Below are 20,111 nucleotides of genomic sequence, written 5' to 3'. Positions count from 1 at the left end.
AGAGTAGTAGACGATTAGTACATCTAGTAGGGCATTACATATATATAGCAGGTAAGAAGGCCTCCACGTATCACTTTTTCATGGTTCTTCGCTCAGCTTCCTGCCATGTGCATGTTTCCACAGGCAAACATCATAACTACAACATCAACGACCGCCATACATCACTGGTTCCTGCAATACCAAATTTTCTATGGTGGCCTATATAAGCACTTTCAGTCTCCTCTATTCATGTTCCTTCACGCCACTTCCTCGCAATGTAAACATCCAACTGCAATAGAAATGCAGATAAAATACTTGTGTACCCTTGAAGGTTTTGACAAGAGTTCTTTTGTGGTACCCTCAAATCAATAACAGCCATCTATTTTAGTCCATCCAAAGGCTCAAAAGAAGTCATACTGCTCTAAAAAACGAGAGAGGTATGTATCATACCGATGCCAAATTTCTCAACAAACTAGAAAGAGGCCCTAGCCGGGCCCAGCCCAGTAGATACCCATGGCCCAATTGGCGTTCCGGCACATGTGCGGCTGGGTGTTGAGGAAGGGGACGGGGACGGGCGCGCCTATTCATCACCTTAAGCGGCGATCCGGAACGCCTCCGCTCAGGAAATGAGATGGTCCTGAGTAAGATGGGCCAGGCCCATGTTAGGTAAGTGCACCAGTTTACATAGTAGTTTTTTTTGAACTGTACGTGCACCTGTTTACATAGTACGGAGTAGTTTCTTTGAACTCATTCGAGTATGTTTAGATATGAAACCGAAAATTTTTTAAACTGAAAAAGTTATAATTTCAAAAATGTTCACATACGGAAAAGTAAAATTTTAAAAATGTTTAGAGTAAAGTGTGTTCAAATAATTATTTAAATTTATAAATTGTTCAAATTCCGAAAAAATTGAATCTAAAAAGTTCATAATAAGAAAATTCAAAACAAAAATGTTGATATTTAAAAAATGTTCAAACTTTAAATTGTTCAATTTCGGAAAAGGCGAGCCTCAAAACCCTGAGGTGGGACCATTTAACCTGGCGAGCCTAGTTCGGTCGTACATTCCAAAGTTGATCGTGTCGTTATCTGTTTGCTTCGATTTGGAGGATTTTTCTTGAAAATATTCAGATTTTGAATAAATGTTTAAATTTGAAAAAATGTTTAAATTTTAAAATTGTAAATTCAAAAAATGTTCAAACATGAAAATTGTTCAGATCTCAAAAATGTTCAAAACTAAAAATTATTCTAATGTGAACAAATGTTACATTTTGTAAATGTTCAGATTTATAAATTGTTCAAACTTCAAAAAATATCAAATATGAAAATACTTATAACTCAAAAAAATATTCAGATTTAAAATTGTTCAAAATAAAAAATGTTCAAAGTTAAAAATTGTTCAAATTCGGAAAAAATTAAAATATAAAAAAGTTCAAATTCTAAACATTCAAATTTTAAAAGTAAAAAAAAGTTCGATAAAACCAAAATTGGAGTGAAAAAACCAGCTGAACCAAAAAAACTGGAAGAAAAAGCGAAACAGAAGAAAACCCAAAGGGAAACTCCTGCCCTCGCCAATGGGCTGGCCCAGCCTACCGTGCTTTTTGCGGAGCCAAGAATAGCGCCCGCTATGAGCGGGAAATAGGTTTCGCAGTCGGGGAGGGGTGCTCCTGTACATCGCTTTAAGCGATGCCAAGAGACTGAATCGCTCAAGGGAACACGACCTGGGCCGGCCCATTTGCGTCCGCGGTCGCTACACCTCCGATCGATGGGGACTCAAATTGCTGGATTCTATCGGTATGGTTTTCCGGTGGATTTTTTGAAACATATTAAAATTTGAATAAATATTTGAATTTAGAAATCGTTCAGACTTTGAAATTTTTCAAATTATAAGTTCTTCCGATTTTAAAATTGTTTAAATTTGAAAACTGTTCAAATATGAAAATTATTCAAAATTCAAAAATTGTTCAACTTAAAAAAAACATATCCGAAAACTGTTCAAATTGGAAAATGTTCAAATTTGAAAATTGTTCAGTTTTAAAAAATATTCTAGTTCGAAAAAAATGTATTTCAAAAATTGTTCAGATTTTGAAATTGTTCATATTAGAATAATAAAAATAGAAAAAAGATGAAATATGAAAAAACCGAACATAAAAAGGAAAAGCCGAAGAAGAAAACTGTTCAAATATGCAAACAGAGCTTGGCTCTGGTGGTTAGGTCCCTTGTGGTGGAACCAGCCCACCCAGGTTCAAGTCCTAGACTTGACATGGGTGTTTGCATTTACCTGGATTTATTCCAGGATTTAACCGGCGCTTTGCTTTCAGTGGTAGGTGACGTGCCCGTCAACAGCGAGGCGCCAGTGGTGACTTCGTCAACCTCAAGATATGCCGGCTCAGTCCCTCGGAGGTGCTCATAGGGGTAGGGTGTGCGTGCGTGCGTTCATAGGGGTGTTTGTACGTGCGTGTTTGTGAGCGTCTGCGTTGTACTGTGTTCTCAAAAAAAAAAAAAAAACTGTTCAAATATGAAAATTGTTCAAAATTCAAAAATTGTTCAACTTAAAAAAATATATCCGAAAACTGTTCAAATTGGAAAATGTTCAAATTTGAAAATTGTTCAGTTTTAAAAAATATTCTAGTTTGAAAAAATGTATTTCAAAAATTGTTCAGATTTTGAAATTGTTCATATTAGAATAATAAAATAGAAGAAAGATGAAATATGAAAAAACCGAACATAAAAAGTAAAAGCCGAGGAAGAAAACCGAGCAGCAAAAAGAAAAATTGAAGAAAACCGTGAAGGAAACAGCGACCTGATCAGCACAGAAATGGAAAAATCTTCTATCGCTAGTATTGGGCCGGCCCATGGAATTCTGTCTCTGAGCGGCGCCCCAGATACGCATCGCAATAAGCGATGAATAGGGATTGGCCTAACCCTCGTTCATCAGGGAACTCCCTGGGTTGGGTGCAGCTGGCAATCGAGATCTCCCGGCAATCCACAACTTCCCGTACATGTCCTGGCCGCGTTCCCTTGCCGGCGACGACGTCCTCGGTCGCCAAGGCGGTCGATTCTGGCTAAGCGCAACACCGGTCCCGGTCGTGACACCCTTGGCCTCACCGCCGATTGAAGATGGAGTTCACCGTCCTCTTCGCACACGAAGACACCCGAGGTATTCACAGTGGTCCGGGAGCGGTGCGTGGCGGTCATCACGTCGCGGCGCCCGTGCCGGCTCGGCGGTGGCGCAGGAGATTGGAGGAGGCCGACGAAGTGGTGCTGGTAGGTGACGATGTGAGGCGTCGCGGGCGCGTGATTCGGTGGTCCAAGGCGTCGCCCGTGCGTCGGCTTCTCCCGCGTCGGTCCTTCGCGGTGGTCGTCGTCAGCTCGTCGCCATCAAGACCGTGGTAGACTGCGAGCTGGACATGAATTCGTCCCAGTGCGGCGACAAGATGGGGTTCGGCGTGCAGTTCTCGTCGCGATGGGGTTGTCGGTGGCCACGACAACCAGGTGGCCGGCGCTCGTGCGGGTGCCGGGAAGGTGTGCCTGCGCTCTTAGGCCTTCCACAGCGTTGTGATTTTTCGGTGCCCAAACCAGTTTGGGCATCAATCATCGGTGCCCTCACGTTGTGGAGCCGGTGCCCCAACAAAAATTTCAAGGATCGGAGCATGTAGAGTAACCGATGCCCAAACTCAGGTAGGGTTAAAATATTATTCTTTCCTATGCCAGCACGACAAGCATTCCATCTATGCATGCAACAGGTACAGCTTTTCCCTACAATCAGTTCAGCTCAATGTACTCCCTCCGTTCCTTTTTAATTGACTCAAATTTAGTACAAATTTGTACTAAATCCGAGTCAATTAAAAAAGAACGGAGGGAGTATATTTTATCAATGTGGGATCAGCCATGCGGTGCCCTCCATTGACATGTCAACCTTTTTAGAAACTGGGCACCGGCAACATTGTGGAGGGCCTTAGCGACCGCCTGGTGGCCAACATTGGGTCACTGAGCGAGTGCCAGCTCTCTGAACAAGATACCGACAGGCTCCTGTAAGTTTGTGCTACCACATTCTGAAATGAATACTGAAATTGCAGTATAGAGTATTGGTATCGGTAGTTTTACTACACCATTGTGTCAGTTTTCGTGGAAACAACAATTAGCTTGATGCATAGAAGTTTACAATGCCAAAGAAATGAGGAGAGAAAGTGTGAGTAGTTATGCTAATACATCATATTTTGTCGTTGGGCTGACAAAACATGGAAAATAGGTGCCATACATCATTGTTGCACTCTAGAATATGTTTTAGCAATTTACAAGTTTGTTGCATCCATATCTTTTCTTCTGTAGTATGGTAGATCTGAACCTTCCATTTGTTAACAAGTGTGTAGTTACTAGTTAGGCTACTTGTATGTTCATCATAATTCTCAAATACAACAAAAGTGATATTGTGTGCATAAGTAATATTCAAGTTGATGAGCAAAATAAAGATTGCAATGCTTATAAAGTTGTAATGAAGTTTATGGCTTGCACTTTTTTAATAATACAAATAGTATAGTAAGCCTTATGTCTTGTTCTTTCTTGGCAAATATGTTTAATATCCACTGAGCAAGTTTAATTTAAAAAGAAATATTTCCATAATAAATTTTTGTCGGGCCTCTTTGGTGGCTTTGATCACCAGTAGCTAGCAATCCATAGTAATTCATGCTTGCTTCCATCAGCTCTGTTTCTGTTTTCTTTTGTTATTAGTCTCTATAAGCATCATCATACTGCATTGTCCAGTTAGTTCTCTGCTATAGCAAGAGCTTCATTATTTATTTTTCGACTAGTGCAAGCACAATGTTGTTTCGACTGATTTGTTTGGAATGACAACAGCCTAGCTATTCGGACCAGCTAAAAGAGAAATCATGACAAAGTATTTAGCCTTCATGTCTTAGGTACTTGCCAGCCAACGGCACATGTGGCGCTGGATGTTCACTGGCTCTATCTTAAGAAGGTGGCCTAGTTCAGCAGCAATTATGAATGCTCGCTGATTGCGTGTCAGCGAGTTGATTAATTTAAAGTACGCCTATTGTGAGCATCTCTACCCTGATAATGGCGAAGACCTGAGCCCGCAAGCACAAGTTTAAGACCTGGCTTAGCAAGATTGACGGCAGAGGACCTGGATTTGATGGCGAGGCCTGATTAGAATTTGCTATGATCAGCATTTCTCCAGTGTTTACTTGAATTTGTCATGTTTCAGAGTAGCTGTTTTTATCGATTTTGGTACTAGTACTGTTTGCTTCAATTTTTCATTTTGTTTGATTCAGAGATCTTGTTATTAAATATACAATTTGGATACTATTTATCCTACTTTTGAAATAGTTCAATTGCACACTGAAACTCGTCATCGACACAGCTCAAACGGATCAACGAACCGAGATAGCCATTTTTGTGTCTGTGGTACAGATCAAAAGGATCAAAACAATTATGATGTCTAAAATGGGTCTGGGGACCTAACAAAGGTGGTACACTTTCAGCTCCCCCATGCCATATTTTCCTTAGCCAACAAGGGGCTCTGAGACAGACGGATACCGTGTCAGTGCAATTTGCAAAACCAGTAGATACCTGACTGTCAACTACATCTGTATGGCTCTTACCTAGCATTTCCAAGCACCCAAATTCTGGTACCACCAATCTAGGCCCTGAACCTCACTGGAGAAAATGCTCTCTTTGTCAAGACCTTTTACTAAGCTATCATTTCATTTCATTCAAGGGATACATGGAACAGAGAAAGAAAACACCAGCAATACTGAGTTTTTTCTTGCAAATTAACTACGGCTTCTACTCTTTTTTTTTTGCGAAATAAATATAGTACTGATTAAGCTACAGGAGAAGCCTCCGGCCTGTAGGCAACACACATAAACATCCTCAGGACCAGTCCTGATCTAGGTTACATTTTCAGCACTCAATCTTCCCCTATTTGCTAACAAATGACCAGAATGATTTTGGTTCCTATCGACTGCTAACAACTTCTACCTAGGATCTAACTGCATCGATTGCTTGATTTCTTGCACCGTATGACTGAAACATGATCTGTCCAAGCCTGGAGACTTGATCATCCGGACTGCTTCCACACTGTCCATCTCAACAATGCAAGGCTGATCAGACCATTCTCTTGTCTTGGCAATGCCTTCCCTGCAAGCAACAAGCTCAGCTTCCAGTGGCGAGGTGCATGCTGGAATGTATCGGCAGGCACACAACAAAACTGATCCAGTATCATCCCGCAGGACCAAGCCAGCACCCCCGTTCCCTGCCTGTTCACTATAAGACCCATCCACGTTAAGCTTCAGGAAGCCTGCATCAGGTTTTAGCCATGTACGAGCCAGTTTCTGACATCGTTGCTGAAACCACCACTCTCTCTTAATCTCCTGATAGTTGACAACAGCTTGTTGCTTGCCTTTTACATCTGCCTGCGGGTAGTGCTTGATGGACATCAGTGAATCAACATAGCTACAAAGAAACCTTCATTGTAGCAAGAAAACTTTTGTTTTGATCCTGCAAATTAACTACGGCTATGACCATGTGTGCCATTTGAATCAACTTAACACATCCATGATCAAGAATCCCATGAGGAGTGGCTATCAAATGCATAAGCAGAGATCAAGAATCCCCTGAGGAGCAGCATCCATACAGTCAATGTACCTGAATAAATAGGACTTAATATATTAGCATCCATACATCAGCATCTTAACTATCTCATTATCACTGACCAAATCATGGACTAAACGAAACCCAACAACACTGAGGCACATAAATCTTACAAAACCCAATAGTGCTGCACTAGCAAAAGAAATTGCATGCCAGGCATACATGCAGTGAATTTTAATTTTTCAGAGTGTCTAGAGGAATTCCAGGCATACACACAGTGAATTTTATTTCTCCAATCACTAATATCTTATATCGAAATCTAGAATAAGGACTTAACATAGTTGGACAAAGTTTCCAAATATAAGATTAACTCTTATTGCCAGACCTTTCTCTCAGTTGTCCTGACTGTTCTTTCGGTGCTCTCAACTGTACAATGGTCTCTGCTAGAGTGTCTAGACCGAACATACTCAAATGAAATTTATCATATGATCAGTTAGTGTCCATAATTTCAGTCCCAGGCTTGTTGCAGATTTCACAATGGTTGACCAAAATAACAGTTATCCTTGTTGATATGTAACTATCATTGTATACATAAATGGCATAGCTTTCTCACTCAGACATATGTTGTGGCTATACAACAGGTTGGCACTAAATTAGATCAATGATTTAACATCTCACTGGTACTAAAGTTCACCGTGAACTAAAACTTACTGGGGCCTTGAGATGCATGTGGAAGCTCCTAGCAAAGATCCCATTAGTACCACCAGAAAGTTGAAGAAATTTCTTATGCAACTCAACGTACCTGCCGACGAGTTTGTCTGGCGTCTGTTGATGTTGCAGCGGCGTCTACCTACTGGTGGCATCGCTCGCCAGCCACGCCCAACGGGACCGACCTCCAGAATATATCTGCACCATTCAGCTGGACCATGACCAAAAGCAAGGGATGTCTAATACTATCTTATACTAGGTTAGTGTGGACATACTTCAATTTCTTCTATTTCCCTTCATAAAGCATGGTTACTGGGAACCTAACTTTTAACTCTTCCGACTCTTCTTATTTCCTGTAACAATAGCAGTAGCATTGTAGCCCACTCCACCCATTCTATGCCTGCTGCCTAGCCATGGCTAGTTACTGAATTCCGGCAATTTGGTCTTATGGTGACTTGACTCAACGATTTCATATCTCTGCAAATCATTTGTGTACTATTCTCTCTAAAAGATGCAATGAAGAACCTAGTTACACTACCTAGGAATAGGCTCGAATACCGACATGGACAAAACAAGTTGCAGCCCTGTCGCCCTGCATCCAGAATACAGTGTTCAGTGTCGCTGCGTATCCGCGGATGCTGGCCATGGCATTCAAGCCTTCGAGATGCATCAAGTGGCAAGCCAGAAAAGTAACACCGTGCCTATTTTTCCGTTGGCTAGGTGGGGTGATGAGAAATACGCTACCTAGAGTCGGCGTCTCTCGATGTTGCGACGGCGTCGACCTGGTGCCGGAGATGCATGACCGGGCCGATCCGCTGGCGGCTGCGGTCGCCCTCGATGCAGGACGACGGGGAGTCGTAGGTGGCGGCGGCGTTCGCCCTAGATGCAGGAAGGCCGGGTGTCGATGGCGGCGGTGGCGGTCGCGCTCCAGGTAGGACGACATGATGCCGATGGTGTCGATGGCGGCGGCTGTCGCGCTCCACACGGACGACGGGATGATGTTCGAGGCGGCGTTTGTGACATAGGACGTCCCGTGCTGGGCCAATTGTTGGGCCGGTCTCGGTACTGCTACTTTTAATTTTTTTCCCTCACTATCTACGTCTTGATGGGCTGTCGGGCCGTTTAATCCTGACCGTTATCTAAATCATACCTCTCCCCTCCTCAGGTGTGGTAAAAGGTACCGTAAAAAAAGCCTTTGACAATGGGCAACAATATTCCAATTTGTGTGTGTACTTTCCCAGAAAATATCCACTTAGGTTGAAATGAGCATGGGAGGTATCGGGAATATGAAATCAAGGTCGAGGAAACAAGATTGCAAGCAATTGTTTCTAGTGACACAACATCACATTCAACTTTGTTCACCGTCATATTGAACAGCTAGAGAAGTTCAAACATTATGCTTCGAGAAAGCTAGTTAGTTAGGTTGCTTAGCATTTGCTCGTAAATAAACCTTTTTCTACTGTATGACAATTCACTAATATAAGTCAAACTCCTGACACCTCCAATGCCCATTCCAACATAAACAGATAAGCTCGCCGCCGGCGATCCGGCTGATTCCTCGCCCTCCGCGGCCGCTCCGGCGGCGGGAGGGTGGGGAATCGATGGATCCCGGCGTGTACATAGTTAGGTGTGCGTGGGGTGCTTGCCGGCGGCGCTGTGGAGGTGGTGGCGTTGCCGGAGAGGCTTTTGGTGTCGGCGGTTCTCTCCTCTGCTCGAGGTGCTCCGGTGGAGGCTCGATGCAGATCCGTCGTCCTCGGCGCGTCCGCCGCTTCTTGGAGCCGCGGCGTGCCTCCCCCCGAGCCGGCGTTCGTGACGGCGGAGCTGGCTCTTGCTCGTGGGGTTCTTCGGCCTTCACCTCGGTGCTAGGCGGTGCTTTTGCTCAAGATCTGTGGGAGTTGCAGGCGGGAAGCTCCTCCTCGACGGCGGGCTCGGATGGCGTTGTGGAAGAAGGGTGGTGCTGGCGGCGGCTTCGAGCTGATGGTCGTTCACCGTTCAGATGCCGGCGCCTGCGTCGGTTGGATCATGCAGCTTTTCAACAAGGTTGGTCGGGCCGTCGTCTTCGGTGCGAGGTAAGCTCGCCTTCTTCCTCTCCGGTGGCTTGCTGCTGGAGCTCGAAGGAGGTGTGCGGCGTGGTGGCTCCGATCTCGCCGTGTGGTGTGTGTTTCCTTCCTCTGTTCGTGCGTGTGCGTTCTTGTTGCTGATGTTGTACACGAACTCCCTTCAAAAAAAAAAAAAAAAACATTTTTGCATTGCTAAAGAAGATCTTAACGTGTCAAGGTTTCCACATAGCTACTTCATATGTGTTTCCAACACAATTTAACACCTATAACGTAATATGGAATAGATGCATGAAGGATGGCCTGGTTTATACTAAATCCCCTGGCACTTATTATACTATGATAGTTGCATGCACCATCCCCCCATCCCCCTCTTCTTTTATTTTCATTTTTAATAGGTGTGAAAGTTCATATGCCATAATCTTCCAGTGATAAATGTATTTTGTTTCTAGAGAAGATTTCAGGCAGAATGAGCTTTAATCTTTGACAACCATATCGTGAGACCTGTCAAAGCAAAAAAAAAAAAATTTGCCAGGCCCCACACATGAGTTATTGTGGCAACTTTATAATCCGTCACGCCGAGACGCAATCATGGGCACGTTTCTCCCGCCATAACTCTCGTTAATCTATTGCGAACGCCTTGGAGGTTATAATATTTTTCCTGAAACTAAATACTCCGTAATACTTTGTCCATAAAAGTATGTCGTACGTTTTTTTTTAAAATTTCGATATATATCTCGTACATAGGTATATTTGAATTTAGATAAATCTTCAACATGCTTTTATAGATGGAGCGAGTATGAGATTACTGCTTTGTAGAGTACTTTGCCTTAGCCTCAGATCATGGCGTTGGGTTTCGTTGGTGCTGTACTGATTGGGCCCATTTCTGCTTGACCTTCATTTCCATTTTTTTCCTGCTTCAGCAGCTTTGGCCCAGATTAGTGGTGATTTACACAGAAATAACCCTTTGCGTAAGAATAGCACAAAATGACCCTCCAGCCAAACTATTTCACGTTTCTAACCCTTTTGTGTGGCTCCCTTCGCAAGGGCGCCACACCCTTCTATGTGGCACCTTTCGCAAGGGCGCCACACTCTTCTGTGTGGCTCCCTTCGCAAGGGCGCCACACATTCTGTCATACGTGGTGGCTCGAGCTTGTCTGCCGACAATGTGTGGTGCCGCTCCCACGGGCGCCACATAGACAGGTGTGACGGCCTTGCAAAGGGTGCCACACAAAAGGGTTAGATGCGTGAAATAGTTTCCCCGGAAGGTTATTTTGTGCGTTTCTTTCAACAAAGGGTTATTTTTGTGTGAATCGCCCAGATTAGTGGTGCGCGAGCCTATCTGATGGTGGCATCGCCGCACCGCCGCTTCTCACCGCACCGCTGGTCACCTTCCTCATCCCCGGCCGCTGCCCGCGCCGCGCCGCCGCTTGATTCGCCGTCACCATCGCCGTCGTCGTCGCCGTGAATCTCCACTCCGAGCCACTCCACCCAAACCCAGCACACATTCCCCAACCAAAACCCTCGCCGCCACGATGCTGCTCCGATCCGGGCGGCGCATCGCGACCCAAGAAGAAGCCGACCGGGCAACCGTGCGGAGAAGAAGACGGAGGGCAAGGTCGGATCTACTCACCGCCTTTCCGGAAGAGATCCAGCAGGAGATCCTGGCCCGCCTCCCGCCCAAGTCCGTGCTCCGCTGCCGAGCCGTCTGCCGATCGTGGCGCCGCCTCGCGTCCGACCCCGCGTTCCTGCTCGACCACCACCGCCACCAGCCAAAGCTCCAACTAATAAGCTCCTGCCGAACCGCCGGTGGCGACGATGGGCACATCCGCCGCCTCGAAGCCTTCCACCTCCGGGGCGCCCAGGCCCGGCGGCCAGTCTTCGGCTTCCCAAACCACTTCGCCTCCCGCTACTCCCGTTTTCCCGTCACCGCCTCCTGCTACGGCCTGCTTGTCGTCGGCCGGTACTCCATCTGCAACCCGGCCACGCGACAGTGGGGGTCCCTCAGCACCAACCCCAAGCTCCACATCGAGAAAGTCGTCAGCCTCTTCCGGCACCAACCTTCCGGGGAGTACCGCGTGCTGTACTGGACGCACTCAAGCATGCCTTAGAGCATCTCCAGCCGCGTCCCCCAAAGCGTCCCCCAAAGCGCGCCGGATTGAGCGTTTGGGGGACGTGTTTCGTTGGTGCCGCGTTTGGGGGACGTCGCTCCCCAGTCGCGTCCCCCAAACGCCGCCCCCAAAATTTAAATAGATAGTATAAAACTCTTTACTAATATTTAAATCGGTTCAACATAAACAAAATACATATAAAACTTCGAAAAACATAATTAAATTACATATAAATTATTTTAAACTACTACTTCTTCTTCTTCTTCGATAATGGCCCTGCCTCGTCGTCGTCATCACGGTGGCGCTTCCTGCTCGTCACCTCTTCCGAAGAGGCGGTGTCGGCCGACGCGTCGGAGTCCTCCTCGTCGTCGCCGGTGCTCGCCGTCTGCGCCTTGGCCTTGGCGGTATTGGCCTTCGCGTCCGCCTCCGCCTTCGCACGGGCCACCGCCGCCTCCTCTGACCGTTGTTCCTCCGCGTCCTCCTCCACGCCCAGCCATTCCTCCGCGCTGTCAAGTGGCGGGAGGGAATCATCGCCGCTGCTGGGCGTCGGAGCTTTGTCCCACCAATGGCGCCATCCAGCAGGCTTTCCCTCGCTGGAGGTGTCGGACGGGAGCTCGGAGATGTAGCTCATCGTCGTTGGAGGTGTCGGATGCGGCCGGTGAAGATCCAAAAGCGCCGACGTACGGGTCTTTATATTGAGCGCGGGACGGCGGCGCAGAAGTCGAAAAGTGCAGCGGTTGCTCTTCCGAGGAGTCCCGACTCCATTCCGGCGGTTGCCGCGTCATCGACGCGGTTGCCAATGCAACGGTTCCGCTTCCCGGGAACTGCCACGCGGCCATGCACGACGAGACGCGTCCCTGCGTCGCCTGGGAAAACAGGGACGCCATTAACGTCGCTTGACCAAAGGTAGGCGACGGGGTTTTAGCCTTCTGTGCCGCTGACGAGTCGGCCCCGCCACTCCCCGCCTCGCTTTTCGTTGTGTCCGGCGTGGCCGGTGCGTCCCCTGTGGGATGGGGACGGGCTCGGGACGCCGGACACCGAATGGGGACGCGCCGGACAAAAATGGGCTTTGGGGGACGCGGCTGGAACGCATTTTCTGTCCGGCGCGCCCCAAATCCCTTTGGGGGACGCTTTGGGGGACGCGGCTGGAGATGCTCTTACACCTTGCCGCTCCTCCCCACGGAAGTGCCCTGTCCGAACGAGTACCGCGTCCTCACCGTGGGAACCAGCGAATCGAGGCTCGTCGATTGTCCGTTAACGCGGATGATAGGCGAGTTGGGACCGATCATCTGTGGCGCGCCGGTCCTTCTCGATGGAACCCTGCATGTGCACTGGATGACGCGGTCGACTGTCCGCTACCACAAGATACTGGTGTTCGACACGGTGGCGGAGACGTTCCGGCACATGGTCCCGCCATCCGTAAACCCCCGCCATGCTATGCACTTGCTTGACATGTGCGGCAAGCTTGCCGTGGCCACCAGCAAGGACCGCGTGACCGGGATGACCATCTTTGTGCTGCAGGACAAGGAGCAAGACGTCTGGGCGTTCCACTACCGGATCAAACTGCCGGTCATGGATATCAGGCGTTTCCAGGAGCAGGGTAATTTGTGGGCAGAGGTTGTCTCCGAGGAGGGAGACGTGCTTGTTTGCTGCTATGGCTATCTGTTGCACTGCGACAAAAATGGCAACTTGGTAGCTAGCTTCAAGTATGATGATGACCTGCCCGTGGTTCTACCTCATAGGCTCAAAGAGAGTCTTATCCAGCATACCTTTTTCCAGAAGACAGAGAGCTGATTCCTATCGATTCTTCATTTCGCGCCATGTTAAATGAGAGTAAGTTATGTTTGCTTACTTCTAAATTCTAATTTCCTGGGAGTTGAACTAGATATGATACAATTAGTAAGCTATACCTATTCTCTTGATCTAGACGGGACCAGATTATAACATAGCATTTTGAATGGGGACAGGATGTGGATTCTCCTTAGGAAAATCAGATCTTAGTGACAAGCAGATAGTAGCTTCGGAAAAAAAATTAAGCCTCTTGAAAACTTAAAACATAACAGAAATGGTTCTTGAACAGAAAACTACTCAACAAATCTACTTGTTAGCACAAGGAGAGAAACTGAATTTGCGCGCGAAATTGTACCATGTTTTTGAAACCAATTGTATTTTAGTAGTGCAACTCCACAGTCTACACATAGCAAGCTCGTCATTTCTATATCTTTTTGTTTCTCTATGTACGTTCTTCAGCTTAGGAATTAAAGAAGCCAGCTGTTATCAATGAATGTTCCCTATTGTATGTCTTGTCCATCATAGTGTTGTCATGGGGCCTGGGTCTTGCATCCCTGGCCAGCTGTTGCACCGTGACAGAAAGGGCAATTTGGTCGTCATTCCTCATATGCTCAAAGAAACTATTCTTTAGCCCACCCTTTTCCAAAAAGAGAGTAACTGGTTCTGAATTGTCGAGATCTCATTACGTGCAATGTCAAATGCAAGTAAGTTCTTTGTGGTTACTTCTAGTTTCTAAATTCTAGCTTTTTCTGAAAGGTGAACTATAATCTAGATAGAATGCAACCAATAGGCTAGGCTATTATACATAATCTTCTCAGTTAGACTGATACATGTTTATAGCGTGATACTTGGCTGGGAACGTAGCACACCAAATCTTATTAGCTTGAAGATTGTGGCTTCTCGGTGGTTACCTTTGAAAAATCATCTAAACCTCCTAAAAATTTAAATAAAAACAGAAAATATCTTGAACCAGATAGCTGTTTCAGAAATTAGAAAACCGGTCAACACAAGGTAAAAAAGCTGATCTGTACGCAATATTGTATGGTGTTTCCGAAATAAATTCAGGACTGCACCATGGTGGCATGTTTCTGCTTAGGTCCTGTCGTCCATATTGATGACAAGGCATAATGTAAAAATAGGTTGGCACTTGGGTTTAGGCATTTCATAACCAATGTGTTTGTTTCGAATTGGATTCAACTAGTACGGCAGTGCACTAATGCCTTCCGTACACACAAACACTCAAGTGAGAATTCAAGGTTTTAAACCGCTCCTTTTTCATGGATTCATACAAGTTACATGACATGGTAAAAATAAATTCAATCCTCATGGTGCTGAATAGTATGATGTGCTGTTGAACTTGATCAATTTGGTGCTGCATTTCCTCATGTGTTGAAGAAAATAGTATATGCATTCTTACTAAAAGCACAATCTAGATAATGAGTAGAGTTTTTTTTTTCTTATAATTTGTTTCACTCTGATACTTATCATACTCGCTGAGACATATCCCCAATATATCCTGATCCATGTTGATAGGAGCTGATACACATCTCGGATATATTTTGTCATGGATGCATGCCCTATTTTTGTCTTTTGAGGCACTACACACTTCTTTGTGATTAAAGATACGTCACAATTGCATCAATAGTTTTTTGCCAGAATTTGGAAGCCGTTTGATTTCTTTGCCCATGCCCTTTCTGACGAGTGAAGCTAACTATGACTTGTTTAATAGCAGATCACAGCTGTGATCTGTTCTTGTAGGAAAACTTTTGTTTGTTTCCAATCTTTAGGTTTGTTGCTATCTTTCTGTCTGTTCAACATCATCCATTTGGAATTGCAGTATTGTACCAAAGAAAAACAATGAATTCTTACTAAAGGAACAATCTAGATATAGATTGAGTTTTTGTTCTGTTTCTAACCTCTGATCTTGTTCGTACTTGTTGAGATCTTTTTTCGAGCAACCATACTTTGTTGAGACCTACCTATTCCCATTATACTGTAGTTCAGGTCTGTAGGGAATCTGATACGCATTAGGAATACTGTTGAGGATGCACCAAAAAATATTATCGGGAGAATATTCATTTCTTTGTGATTAGAGATACATCTCCAATTTAATCAAATCAGAATGACTATATCATTTTTATTTTGATGCATTCAGAATTCTTTAACCTGGTTAGTTCATTTGTGTTTAAGGTTCGTCATTTGTTCTTGTGGGTGCACTTATATCGCTGGGTGCACTATCATAAACTAGGCTGCTGTTCAGTCCGGACTTTATGCTGAAATTTGCAGGACTAACAATTTTGATGAATTCGTTCCGAGCCATATTTTTCTGAGGATCCTGTGCCGCTGTTGTGCAGTTGATACCTCGTGTGCTTTAGCTATATTACTGACATTTGGAATTATGTGTTTGGTTGGTGTCTTTGTTCAACAAACATAGTTAGGAGCCTTTGATTGTTTCCGTTGGTTACATTTGGAACTGCAGCCTCAGTAAAATTTCCATACCACTGTATGTCACTTTAAGCTTGTACTCCCCGACACATAACTAAGCTTCCGTTGATCCATTCCTTGGATATGAATTTAACTTTATGTTTCCATCCCTTGTTCTGTTCGACTTACTGAATCTCTTAATCTGGCTCTCTCTGCTGATTTCAGGGACTGGTAGAGTACTTCAGATGTTGCCCATGTTTTGGACTATGCTGCTACAGTGGGGAGCTTGATTTGTATGTTGTTGACCTGTTACATTTACCAACTTCTGTGTGATGATTCTGTTATGCTAATAGTTTCATGAACGGCGGCATGGTGTATGTGTTGACCAAAGGTTTCATAGATGTTAACTGCAGTGAAAAGTCAAGACGTTTTTAAGGTGAAAAGAAATATTCAGGGTTTCCTTTTTGCGAAAAGAGTTACAAAACTCAAGCAGCACAATCAGTTCTCTTCTGATAGTAGTGTAGATCGGAATGATAGTCTTTCAGAATTACATAAGCTGTAACACATTCTGCCGAGAAAACAAAAACTTACCAGTTTTCTCTTTGTCGGGCTAAGTTCTTGATATATCAAATATCATCTGAGCGTATCTCAAACCAGCAAGCAATTCACTACTCAATTTGGCTTGTGTCCAGAATTCCACAACAGACAATCTGGACAACTCAATTTCAAAAATCTATATTCAAGCATCAAAATCAATGGTTCTGCTGGGAGCCTGGGAGTAGATAGTTGCGAATAAGAGAAGCTGGCCCATTTGAGAGAACTGAACAAAGTATCTCATCTCTCCATTGGCTCCTTTGTTTCTTTCTACCTGTCTGGCTTGTACGCCTCTGTTCTACCCCAAACCCTTTGTTATATTCTCTCCTATTAGCAGAGAACTACCTAATCGTAGGCAACAGTTAAAGCATTCCAACAATGCCTGAAAGAAACAAATAGAATACGTGTAAGAGTCAGTAAGTTGTCAATATGAATAGAAGCTTAAAATCAACTTATATTCATCGAAGGTTGAAGCTTGGATATATGCAGGGCTTAAATCGAGGATACAAATACAGTGAAAATCAGTTTCACTGAGGCTGCAGTACACTTGTAAAGAACAGAAATAAAAATGTGTGCATAAGAATACTAACATAACATGTATTTAAATAACATTAAAATAGCTGAAACAAAGGAGGCATCAGCTGCATAGGAACCTTAGAATAAAGTCTGCACTGAATAGTAAACTCTGTTATCTAAGTGTTCCCACAAGAATAGATCAGCAACTGTTCAGTGAGAGCTTCAGCTGCTATTTTAACATAGCTAAGGTAATCTTCAAACATCATAAACCGTAAAGAAATTAGTTAACAGATTCTGAGTATGCAAAAGATAGTTGTTTGGTTCTGAGTAAGATGGAGATGTATCTCTAATCACAAGCAAGTGTGTGTCGTTCATTAGAAGAAGAGCATTTTGGTTTGCAATCTTTAGCAAAATATGCACGATTGGTATAAGTTTTCCTGCTAACATAAATACGGGTATATTGGGGATAGGGGGGGTACAATTTGTGAGTTTTTAATAAGTATTCATTTTGTTTCTTTGATACATGAAAAAGGGCAACTTCAATCCTGTTGTTTTCCTTATGCTGAGCAATTGTCCGTTCAAGACCATTTCTGGTATTAAAATTTTCAAGAGATTCAATAATGTGATCAAACGTAACCACGGAAAAGGAGAACTATATGCTCCCTAATGAGATTTACTCAGAGAACCGATACCCTGTTCCCATCCAAATACTATCTTATAGCTTACTGATTGTATTATATCTAGTTGAAGTATATAGGTAAAGTGAATTTAGAAGGAAGTAACACGAAAGAACATACTCACATTCAGTTAACATGGCAAATGAGAACTCGTGAACAAGTCTCCAGGAATCAGTTCTCCGTCTTTTGGAAAAATGTATGCTGAACAAGACTCTCTTTCAGTCTAAAAGGCAGAACCACCGGCAGGTCATCATCAAACTTGGAGTTGCCAATCAGATTGCCCACTTTGTCAAAAAGTAACAGGTGTTCGTAGCAGGTGACCAGCACGTCTCCCTCCTTGTTCACAACCTTTGCCCACCAATCCCCTCGCTCCTGGAAACGCCTGATATCCACCACCGGCAGTGTTATCCGATACCGGAACGCCCATACATCGTGGTCCTGGAGCATGAATATGCTCATCCCTGTCATGCCGTCCTTGCTGGTGGATGCGGCAAGCGTGCCACCCATGTCAAACAGGTGCATGACATGGCGGGGGTTCACGGCTGGCGGGCGCATGTGCCGAAACGTCTCTGCGACCGTGTCGAACACCAGGATTCGGTGGTAGGGGACGCCGAACGACTTTCTCCAGTGTAGGTGCAGGTTGGCATTGAGAAGGACTGCTGCGCCGTAGATGGCTGGTCCTCCCCTGCTTATCAGCTCTGTTTCAACCGGGGTTGCTGAACAATCGATGATCCTGGGGTCGTCGGTTCCCACGGCGAGGACGCGGTACTCGATCAGGCAGTCCATGTTGTAGAGGTTGTTTGGGTACCTCCAGTAGAGCACGCGGTACTCCCCTGAGGGTTGATGCCGGTAGAGGCCGAGGATGTTCTCGACGCCGTGCTTTGGGTTGGGGCTGAGAGGCGCCCACTGCCGCGTGGTTGGGTTGCAGATGTGCTGGCCAGAGATCAGCAGGCCGTCGCACGAGGCGTCGGCGGTGAAGCCGAAAGGGAAGGCTTCGGGGAACCGAAATACTGGGTGGATCCTGCGGGCCTGGCGATGGAGAGCTCTGAGGCGGCCGCCGCAGTTCATTAGGGGGAGCTCCGGCTGGCGGCGGTGGTGGTCGAGGAGGAACGCGGGGTCCGAGGCGATGCGGCGCCACAGCCGGCAGACGGCACGGCATCGGAGCACGGACTTGGGCGGGAGGCGGAGCAGGATGTCAAGCAGGATCTCCTCCGGCAAGCCGGCGAAAAGATCCGACCTTGCCCTTGTTCTGCATCTCGGCACGGTCGCCCGTGCTGCTTCCTCAAGGGTCGCGAGGCGCCGCCCGGAACGGAGCAGCATCGTGGCCGCGATGGTTATGGTTGGGGAATGAATCTGTGCAGGGTTTGGGTCGAGTCGAGGGGTGGAGGCGCACGGCGACGACGAATCAGGCGGCGGCGCGGCACGACGAGCGCTCCAGCGGAGCGGCCGGAAGTGGGGAGGATGCCCAACGCGGTGGGAGGCGCCGGTGCTGGTGTGGCATGTCGCAGTTCACTGCGAATGGAAACCCAAAGAGAGCCCAAGCAGAATGATGGCCCATACAAAGTCCTCTGTTTTCTTCCTTCTGCAAATATAAAGAAACTTGCACTGATCTCAACATAATACCGACCATCCTTGGTATCTGTTTTTCATATGACAATTAGCAAATCCATCTGATAAAAATCACAATGAACCTGGTCACAATCGATGGGGTGGTATTTCCCGTTTAATGGCCAAATTTTTTGATTGGGTTAGTTCGCACAAAATTGACAAAGAGCTGGTGTCGCCTCAGCTACAGCCTACAGATGTTCATCGGTAGCTAAACGGTATAGAACATAAGTCCACTTAATAGGACGTCACATCATGGGTTCTAACAATGTTCTATTTTTTGCAAATATTTACTTTAGATAATAAAAACAAAAATATTTACAACCCTAAGAGCATTTCCAACCGGCGCAAAAAAAAACCGGTTGGTAAAAACCGAATATTTTATCGCGAGCGCGACGCTAGTTTGATCGTTCTAGTAGGCGCATGAAAATCTTTGACACGTGTGGCATACAGCGGCATCGCGCGCTGAATCTCGCGCATCATGGGAGCGAATACAAGCAAACGGACCGTGGACCGTTCCTTCTCCTTCGTCTACAGGACAGGGCGATTTTCTGAAACCTCCCCAGCCAACCTACCTCGCCGCCGTAGATCCGGTGGTTCCTCCTCCCCCACCAACCGCTCCGGCAGCGGGAGGGTGGGGGAACACCGAATCTCGGTGTGTATATAGTGTAGGGTTTGCTAGGACCTCTGTCGGCGGCGCTTTGGAGGCGGTGGCGCGGCCGGTGTGGTGTTTGGTGGCGGCGCTCAGCCCCTTCGACGGCGGCGTTCTCTGGAGCTCCGACGTGGAGCGGCCGCTCTCCCCGTGTCCGCAGCTCCTTGGAGCTGCCGGGCGCGCTCTCCCCTGGCCGGATTTGGGGCGATGGATCCGGCGTATGAAGATGAAGAAGAAGATGGTGTTGCTTGGCTCGTTGACGATGGTGGCTTCCGAGGTAGGTCCTCTGGGACCGGCGCTCGTCGACTTCCCGTTCGCTGGGGGTCTGCTTCCTTTCCAAGGCGACAAGAGAAGCTGTTGCGACGGCGCGCCACCGACAGCTTCGTGG

The 20,111-nt window shown here is 46.1% G+C and overlaps 2 protein-coding genes and 2 long non-coding RNA genes across 7 annotated transcripts; 2 read left to right on the top strand and 2 right to left on the bottom strand.

Annotated features, from left to right (window-relative positions):
* The first annotated feature begins 2,893 nt into the window (after positions 1-2,893).
* Positions 2,894-5,310, top strand: LOC127331100 (uncharacterized). Its single transcript, XR_007869606.1, has 2 exons — positions 2,894-4,010; positions 4,896-5,310. It is a non-coding gene; the product is annotated as an uncharacterized lncRNA (long non-coding RNA).
* A 423-nt stretch (positions 5,311-5,733) lies between these two features.
* On the bottom strand, positions 5,734-8,325 carry LOC127331099 (uncharacterized). Of its 3 annotated transcripts, XR_007869605.1 has the most exons (4): positions 8,041-8,325; positions 7,572-7,888; positions 7,391-7,494; positions 5,734-6,642 (listed from the first exon to the last, which is right to left on the bottom strand). It is a non-coding gene; the product is annotated as an uncharacterized lncRNA (long non-coding RNA). The 3 variants fall into 3 exon arrangements; XR_007869603.1 differs by having other exon boundaries at positions 7,572-8,325; XR_007869604.2 differs by lacking the exon at positions 7,572-7,888 and having other exon boundaries at positions 8,041-8,323.
* A 2,563-nt stretch (positions 8,326-10,888) lies between these two features.
* LOC127328195 (F-box protein At5g65850) lies at positions 10,889-16,179 on the top strand. Its single transcript, XM_071825234.1, has 3 exons — positions 10,889-11,457; positions 12,616-13,297; positions 15,905-16,179. The coding sequence occupies exons 1-2, from the start codon at positions 10,889-10,891 to the stop codon at positions 13,256-13,258; spliced, it is 1,212 nt and encodes a 403-aa protein (XP_071681335.1). The 3' UTR covers positions 13,259-13,297; positions 15,905-16,179.
* Positions 16,165-19,020, bottom strand: LOC127331098 (F-box protein At3g07870). Of its 2 annotated transcripts, XR_011751304.1 has the most exons (3): positions 17,591-19,020; positions 16,387-16,655; positions 16,165-16,350 (listed from the first exon to the last, which is right to left on the bottom strand). XR_011751304.1 is itself a non-coding variant. In XM_051357170.1 (2 exons), the coding sequence occupies exon 1, from the start codon at positions 18,784-18,786 to the stop codon at positions 17,638-17,640; it is 1,149 nt and encodes a 382-aa protein (XP_051213130.1). In that variant the 5' UTR covers positions 18,787-19,020; the 3' UTR covers positions 16,165-16,655; positions 17,591-17,637. The 2 variants fall into 2 exon arrangements, 1 of the variants encoding a protein (XP_051213130.1); XM_051357170.1 differs by having other exon boundaries at positions 16,165-16,655.
* Between the last annotated feature and the right edge of the window lie 1,091 nt (positions 19,021-20,111).

The sequence above is a fragment of the Lolium perenne genome, chromosome 2 (assembly GCF_019359855.2).
Source record: "Lolium perenne isolate Kyuss_39 chromosome 2, Kyuss_2.0, whole genome shotgun sequence".
NCBI lineage: Eukaryota > Viridiplantae > Streptophyta > Magnoliopsida > Poales > Poaceae > Lolium > Lolium perenne.
The sequence above is the reverse complement of the archived record's forward strand: the minus strand, read 5'-3'. Positions and strand labels throughout refer to the sequence as shown.

What these genes read in the sequence shown, in the direction of transcription:
- LOC127331098 (XM_051357170.1), bottom strand. Translation starts at nt 18,786, where the DNA reads ATGCTGCTCCGTTCCGGGCGGCGCCTCGCGACCCTTGAGGAAGCAGCA.
- LOC127328195 (XM_071825234.1), top strand. Translation starts at nt 10,889, where the DNA reads ATGCTGCTCCGATCCGGGCGGCGCATCGCGACCCAAGAAGAAGCCGAC. An exon ending in TACTGGACGCACTCAAGCAT is followed by an intron (nt 11,458 to 12,615) that starts GCCTTAGAGCAT and finishes ACGCGGCTGGAG; the next exon opens with ATGCTCTTACACCTTGCCGC.